Source organism: Oncorhynchus clarkii, unplaced genomic scaffold, assembly GCF_045791955.1.
Source record: "Oncorhynchus clarkii lewisi isolate Uvic-CL-2024 unplaced genomic scaffold, UVic_Ocla_1.0 unplaced_contig_2929_pilon_pilon, whole genome shotgun sequence".
In the NCBI taxonomy this organism is placed as follows: Eukaryota; Metazoa; Chordata; class Actinopteri; order Salmoniformes; family Salmonidae; genus Oncorhynchus; species Oncorhynchus clarkii.
Window position 1 is genome coordinate 24,037 of NW_027258858.1, and position 7,828 is coordinate 31,864.

The 7,828-nt window shown below is 51.6% G+C and overlaps 1 protein-coding gene across 1 annotated transcript; it reads right to left on the reverse strand.

The window, feature by feature from the left end:
* Positions 1 to 223: 223 nt before the first annotated feature.
* Positions 224 to 2,928, reverse strand: LOC139398821 (polysialoglycoprotein-like; the record flags this gene model as incomplete). Its single annotated transcript, XM_071144599.1, has 4 exons — positions 2,829 to 2,928; positions 2,589 to 2,654; positions 2,368 to 2,451; positions 224 to 2,232 (listed from the first exon to the last, which is right to left on the reverse strand). Coding segments are annotated over exons 1-4 (2,259 nt in total), but the record flags the coding sequence as incomplete, so codon positions are not given.
* Positions 2,929 to 7,828: the final 4,900 nt, after the last annotated feature.

Genomic DNA, 7,828 nt, shown 5'->3' on the forward strand with positions numbered 1-7,828 from the left:
CTTCAGAGGTGGCGTCGTCGCCAGACGGGCCGGTCGCAGCTTCAGAGGTGGCGTCGTCGCCAGACGGGCCGGTCGCAGCTTCAGAGGTGGCGTCGTCGCCAGACGGGCCGGTCGCAGCTTCAGAGGTGGCGTCGTCGCCAGACGGGCCGGTCGCAGCTTCAGAGGTGGCGTCGTCGCCAGACGGGCCGGTCGCAGCTTCAGAGGTGGCGTCGTCGCCAGACGGGCCGGTCGCAGCTTCAGAGGTGGCGTCGTCGCCAGACGGGCCGGTCGCAGCTTCAGAGGTGGCGTCGTCGCCAGACGGGCCGGTCGCAGCTTCAGAGGTGGCGTCGTCGCCAGACGGGCCGGTCGCAGCTTCAGAGGTGGCGTCGTCGCCAGACGGGCCGGTCGCAGCTTCAGAGGTGGCGTCGTCGCCAGACGGGCCGGTCGCAGCTTCAGAGGTGGCGTCGTCGCCAGACGGGCCGGTCGCAGCTTCAGAGGTGGCGTCGTCGCCAGACGGGCCGGTCGCAGCTTCAGAGGTGGCGTCGTCGCCAGACGGGCCGGTCGCAGCTTCAGAGGTGGCGTCGTCGCCAGACGGGCCGGTCGCAGCTTCAGAGGTGGCGTCGTCGCCAGACGGGCCGGTCGCAGCTTCAGAGGTGGCGTCGTCGCCAGACGGGCCGGTCGCAGCTTCAGAGGTGGCGTCGTCGCCAGACGGGCCGGTCGCAGCTTCAGAGGTGGCGTCGTCGCCAGACGGGCCGGTCGCAGCTTCAGAGGTGGCGTCGTCGCCAGACGGGCCGGTCGCAGCTTCAGAGGTGGCGTCGTCGCCAGACGGGCCGGTCGCAGCTTCAGAGGTGGCGTCGTCGCCAGACGGGCCGGTCGCAGCTTCAGAGGTGGCGTCGTCGCCAGACGGGCCGGTCGCAGCTTCAGAGGTGGCGTCGTCGCCAGACGGGCCGGTCGCAGCTTCAGAGGTGGCGTCGTCGCCAGACGGGCCGGTCGCAGCTTCAGAGGTGGCGTCGTCGCCAGACGGGCCGGTCGCAGCTTCAGAGGTGGCGTCGTCGCCAGACGGGCCGGTCGCAGCTTCAGAGGTGGCGTCGTCGCCAGACGGGCCGGTCGCAGCTTCAGAGGTGGCGTCGTCGCCAGACGGGCCGGTCGCAGCTTCAGAGGTGGCGTCGTCGCCAGACGGGCCGGTCGCAGCTTCAGAGGTGGCGTCGTCGCCAGACGGGCCGGTCGCAGCTTCAGAGGTGGCGTCGTCGCCAGACGGGCCGGTCGCAGCTTCAGAGGTGGCGTCGTCGCCAGACGGGCCGGTCGCAGCTTCAGAGGTGGCGTCGTCGCCAGACGGGCCGGTCGCAGCTTCAGAGGTGGCGTCGTCGCCAGACGGGCCGGTCGCAGCTTCAGAGGTGGCGTCGTCGCCAGACGGGCCGGTCGCAGCTTCAGAGGTGGCGTCGTCGCCAGACGGGCCGGTCGCAGCTTCAGAGGTGGCGTCGTCGCCAGACGGGCCGGTCGCAGCTTCAGAGGTGGCGTCGTCGCCAGACGGGCCGGTCGCAGCTTCAGAGGTGGCGTCGTCGCCAGACGGGCCGGTCGCAGCTTCAGAGGTGGCGTCGTCGCCAGACGGGCCGGTCGCAGCTTCAGAGGTGGCGTCGTCGCCAGACGGGCCGGTCGCAGCTTCAGAGGTGGCGTCGTCGCCAGACGGGCCGGTCGCAGCTTCAGAGGTGGCGTCGTCGCCAGACGGGCCGGTCGCAGCTTCAGAGGTGGCGTCGTCGCCAGACGGGCCGGTCGCAGCTTCAGAGGTGGCGTCGTCGCCAGACGGGCCGGTCGCAGCTTCAGAGGTGGCGTCGTCGCCAGACGGGCCGGTCGCAGCTTCAGAGGTGGCGTCGTCGCCAGACGGGCCGGTCGCAGCTTCAGAGGTGGCGTCGTCGCCAGACGGGCCGGTCGCAGCTTCAGAGGTGGCGTCGTCGCCAGACGGGCCGGTCGCAGCTTCAGAGGTGGCGTCGTCGCCAGACGGGCCGGTCGCAGCTTCAGAGGTGGCGTCGTCGCCAGACGGGCCGGTCGCAGCTTCAGAGGTGGCGTCGTCGCCAGACGGGCCGGTCGCAGCTTCAGAGGTGGCGTCGTCGCCAGACGGGCCGGTCGCAGCTTCAGAGGTGGCGTCGTCCGAGGACACGCGCCTCAGCTTCTCCTCAGAGGACAGGGCATCATTTGCCGGAGAGCTACCATGGTTTGGAGAAGCTTGGGATTCTACTTCATTGGTCTCTAAATACTCTTGAGAAAAAACAAAAGGAACAGTTGGGTATTCTACAGCAACACATCTGTTCTACACGGTCTAGGCCAAATTGCTAATCGAATTTTGAGCAACATGAACCCAACAGTTTTCAAAGTATATGTTTCAGGCCGTACCTTCTCTGGCTTGTTTAGCGTCAGACCCTATGGATCGGAGCAAGGCCAGGGCATGCACAATGGAGACGTCATTTGATGACAGCTCTGAAAAATGTAGGTTAAGGTTTGACAACATTATTTAGACTGAGTTACTCTATGCTGTTGAATGAGTGTCAAACACAGCAGCACCATAGACAGTGACAAAGAACATAGCTAGAAGGGTTGTGGAAAGAAACACTTACCTCCAAGTCTCCTCTGCAGAGAGACTTGATCTTGCTTCTGGGACTTTCCAACAGGGTAACAAGAAACTGAGGAGAAAGTGTTGACAGAAGTTGAGTTCACACAAAATAGCTACATATATTAATAGCAGTGAAGAATAAAAGATGACCAACGCGGAAGATACAGACAGTCAAATATTAATACCCAACTTATAAAGTTAAGCATATTTACCAAACAAATCCCTTAAACATTAGTGAACCAACCTTTGACAACCCCCACAGTCATCACAACGAGCAGCAATTCTCTCACACCTCCCATGATCATGAAAATAGTCTGTGTTATCAACAGGTAATGTCTTCCCATGGCCTGTATGAGGGTTATATAGGCCACTAATGACCGTTTACCTGACAAACATGGCTTAACGATCAATTAACAAGCTTGATTGAGTTGTTACGTTCAGATAGAAATAGACCATGTAGAACATATGTTGATTCTTATCAAGTTGGTGGGCAGGCAATCTTTTCTACTCCATATATTGCATTTATATCTGTAATGATTAACCCTAATGGTCTCAGATCAGCAGTAGAAAGAAGTAGGCCTAATTATTTTAGGTGTAATCTTCAAAGATATTAGGGGGAAATAAACACTGTACCCAAATCCACGTTTTACAATGCTCCTGGGAAATGGGTAGGCCTCCACCTATAGTCCTTCACAGTTTGACAGCTGTGATATATTTATTTATTTACATAGATCACATACATAAATAAACATGTTAGCTGTAGGTAGCGTTGAGATAAAATTTCCATATTCTATTGCTACTAACATAAATCCTAATATATCATGTTTTTCTCATTTGCTCTGTAGGAGGTTCGTCATATGAAGGACATTCAAGTGGATGTGACCCCTAACCTGCAATAGGGGCTCAGTGAGGTGACAGACATCCTGTAATGGATCGCCAGCTAGTGTCTGAGGACCTGGAGAAGGCTGTGTCAACAGCTGTGGGGCAGGACAAGCATGGTAACCTAACCTCACTGTATGAAGGATTTTATTGTTATGGATAGTCATCTCCAATCTGTTCAAATATCACTGTTGTTGATAACACACATTACCAAAATGATTCACACTTGTCTTCCTATTTCCACATAATCTGTCATGGTTCCCCACCCCAACAGGGCATAAAACCAACCTCTCTTTATTGCTACTGCTAATACACCCAAATCCAACAGCGTTTAAGTATCTTTTTGCTTTTCTTCTAACCCTGAATGGCAACATTTTATCCTAGTACACAAGCATGTCACTTTATCCATCCACACCCACTCTACTGCCGCATGGCCACTGCGGCTGAGACTTTCACCCTCTCGTTACAGGTATAGCAGGTAACCAACCCCACCCGGGTCTTACCCCCTAGGACTTACCCTTTGCAGGTACCTGCCTGCTCGGGCTTACCTTCCGGGACTCACCCTATTCTTATAGTACAAGCAGGAACCAACCTACTCGGGATTTACCCCCTAGGAGTTACCCTCTACAGGTTTGGGTTTACCTTCCGGGACTTACCATATACCACAAAGCTACGACCGGTCGTAATACAATGGGACTACTGAATAAGCTCAGGCTTTCTAGGTTCGTACCCTATAATTGGTTCAGCCTACGACTCTCATCTCCCCAAGATGTCAGAATTAGTGATAACGGGTGTAGGAACTTTGCTTACCTTGTTTCTGTTTCACTGTTTCTTAATCTCTAGTTCGACTGCAAATCGCGGTGAACCCTGCTCGCAGTGCCAACTGTTAGGTTCTAATTCTCAGAGTAAAAACTCGACGGACACCATGAATGCTTGAACCAAGTTTATTCTTCCCAGAGGGTCAAGACAGCTGCATTAGACAAAAAACATATTCACACAAGCACTGATATTTAATCCTCTCTCCTATGCTGAGTCTGCTCCTACACCTCTAAACAGCCAATGCATCTCTGTTGCTAGACAGAACCTTGGTGATATCTGTTCTTCCTCACTTCATCTGACCTGACCGCTACCCCAAAGTGCTCACTCCTCCCCAACTCAAGGCTGACATGGTGATTGGTACCAGACTGTGTCTCTTCTCATCCCAGAGGATCCCACCCATAGGATGCCTGATGGCTAACAATAACATATCCTGACATAATGTAAACGTTATACATTAAGCTCTCTCCCTCAGTGACATGAATTAGTATATTTCATATTCTCAGAACCCAACAGTAGGTTTTAAGGTGTGGCTGCATGCTTGTCGTGGACGCATCGTCACTCTTGATGTTCTTTTTCCAAGTCTGAACTGGCCGTTCTTGTCTTTCCTCAACTAATTGAAACCTCAGGGACAGACATCCTGAACGACTCTGAACGACTCTGATGTCAAGCCTACCTGCTCCTGTAGTGGTCTCCATATGACAAATGGCACCCTATTCCCTATTTAGTACACTACGTTTGACCAGATCCTTATAGGCCCTGATCAAAAGTAGTTCACTACATAGGGAATAGGGTGCTATCTGGGATGCAAGCATGGTGTAGATTTTCCACAGGAAGTTGACTGTCCAGACAGACTCACACACCATATTCCGATCTATTCCTGATTAGTGTAAAATACATGCATATTCTACACAGTGATGATGAGGATGATTTCCTTATTTTGCCATTTGAGTTAATCAACCTCAGAAGAGAAGTAGAGTGTTTGTTTCTCAATCCCACGCTTGGCAGGAACCTCCGATGTTGATGCTGGGCGGGAGCAAAAATGGAGGACATTGATTATATTAAGAGTGAATATCTATTCAGGCGTACCACAGTCACCACCATGCTATGGAGGTCCTGGTTCAGTCTCTGCTGGATCTAGACGTGAGGGACAGCCAGGGGCGCACCCCTCTGGACCTGGCTGCCTTAAAAAGCCATGTGGAGTGTGTTGACGTCCTCATCAACCAGGAAGCCTCCATCCTGGTTAAAGACTTCACTCTGAAGAGGACCCCCATCCACGCTGCAGGTAGACATTTATTTTTTATTTTTATTTCACCTTTATTTAACCAGGTATGCAAGTTGAGAACAAGTTCTCATTTACAATTGCGACCTGGCCAAGATAAAGCAAAGCAGTTCGACACACACAACGACACAGAGTTACACATGGAGTAAAACAAACATACAGTCAATAATACAGTATAAACAAGTCTATATACGATGTGAGCAAATGAGGTGAGATAAGGGAGGTAAAGGCAAAAAGGCCATGCTGGCAATGTAAATACAATATAGCAAGTAAAACACTGGAATGGTAGATTTGCAATGGGAGAATGTGCAAAGTAGAAATAAAAATAATGGGGTGCAAAGGAGCAAAATAAATAAATAAATGAAATACAGTAGGGAAAGAGGTAGTTGTTTGGGCTAAATTATAGGTGGGCTATGTACAGGTGCAGTAATCTGTGAGCTGCTCTGACAGTTGGTGCTTAAAGCTAGTGAGGGAGATAAGTGTTTCCAGTTTCAGAGATTTTTGTAGTTCGTTCCAGTCATTGGCAGCAGAGAACTGGAAGGAGAGGCGGCCAAAGAAAGAATTGGTTTTGGGGGTGACTAGAGAGATATACCTGCTGGAGCGTGTGCTACAGGTGGGAGATGCAATGGTGACCAGCGAGCTGAGATAAGGGGGGACTTTACCTAGCAGGGTCTTGTAGATGACATGGAGCCAGTGGGTTTGGTGACAAAACGGATTGCACTGTCATAGACTGCATCCAATTTGTTGAGTAGGGTATTGGAGGCTATTTTGTAAATGACATCGCCAAAGTCGAGGATTGGTAGGATGGTCAGTTTTACAAGGGTATGTTTGGCAGCATGAGGGAAGGATGCTTTGTTGCGAAATAGGAAGCCAATTCTAGATTTAACTTTGGATTGGAGATGTTTGATATGGGTCTGGAAGGAGAGTTTACAGTCCAACCAGACACCTAAGTATTTGTAGTTGTCCACGTATTCTAAGTCAGAGCCGTCCAGAGTAGTAATGTTGGACAGGCGGGTAGGTACAGGTAGCGATCGGTTGAAGAGCATGCATTTAGTTTTACTTGTATTTAAGAGCAATTGGAGGCCACGGAAGGAGAGTTGTATGGCATTGAAGCTTGCCTGGAGGGTTGTTAACACAGTGTCCAAAGAAGGGCCAGAAGTATACAGAATGGTGTCGTCTGCGTAGAGGTGGATCAGAGACTCACCAGCAGCAAGAGCGACCTCATTGATGTATACAGAGAAGAGAGTCGGTCCAAGAATTGAACCCTGTGGCACCCCCATAGAGACTGCCAGAGGTCCGGACAGCAGACCCTCCGATTTGACACACTGAACTCTATCAGAGAAGTAGTTGGTGAACCAGGCGAGGCAATCATTTGAGAAACCAAGGCTGTCGAGTCTGCCGATGAGGATGTGGTGATTGACAGAGTCGAAAGCCTTGGCCAGATCAATGAATACGGCTGCACAGTAATGTTTCTTATCGATGGCGGTTAAGATATCATTTAGGACCTTGAGCGTGGCTGAGGTGCACCCATGACCAGCTCTGAAACCAGATTGCATAGCAGAGAAGGTATGGTGAGATTTGAAATGGTCGGTAATCTGTTTGTTGACTTGGCTTTCGAAGACCTTAGAAAGGCATGGTAGGATAGATCTGTAGCAGTTTGGGTCAAGAGTGTCACCCCCTTTGAAGAGGGGGATGACCGCAGCTGCTTTCCAATCTTTGGGAATCTCAGATGACACGAAAGAGAGGTTGAACAGGCTAGTAATAGGGGTGGCAACAATTTTGGCAGATAATTTTAGAAAGAAAGGGTCCAGATTGTCTAGCCCGGCTGATTTGTAGGGGTCCAGATTTTGCAGCTCATTCAGAACATCAGCTGAGCATATTTGGGAGAAGGAGAAATGGGGAAGGCTAGGGCGAGTTGTTGTGGGGGGTGCAGTGCTGTTGACCGGGGTAGGAGTAGCCAGGTGGAAAGCATGGCCAGCCGTAGAAAAATGCTTATTGAAATTCTCAATTATGGTGGATTTATCAGTGGTGACAGTGTTTCCTATCTTCAGTGCAGTGGGCAGCTGGGAGGAGGTGTATTCTCCATGGACTTTACAGTGTCCCAGAACTTTTTTGAGTTAGTGTTGCAGGAAGCAAATTTCTGCTTGAAAAAGCTAGCCTTGGCTTTTCTAACTGCCTGTGTATAATGGTTTCTAGCTTCCCTGAACAGCTGCATATCACGGGGGCTGTTCGATGCTAATGCAGAACGCCATAGGATGTTTTTGTGT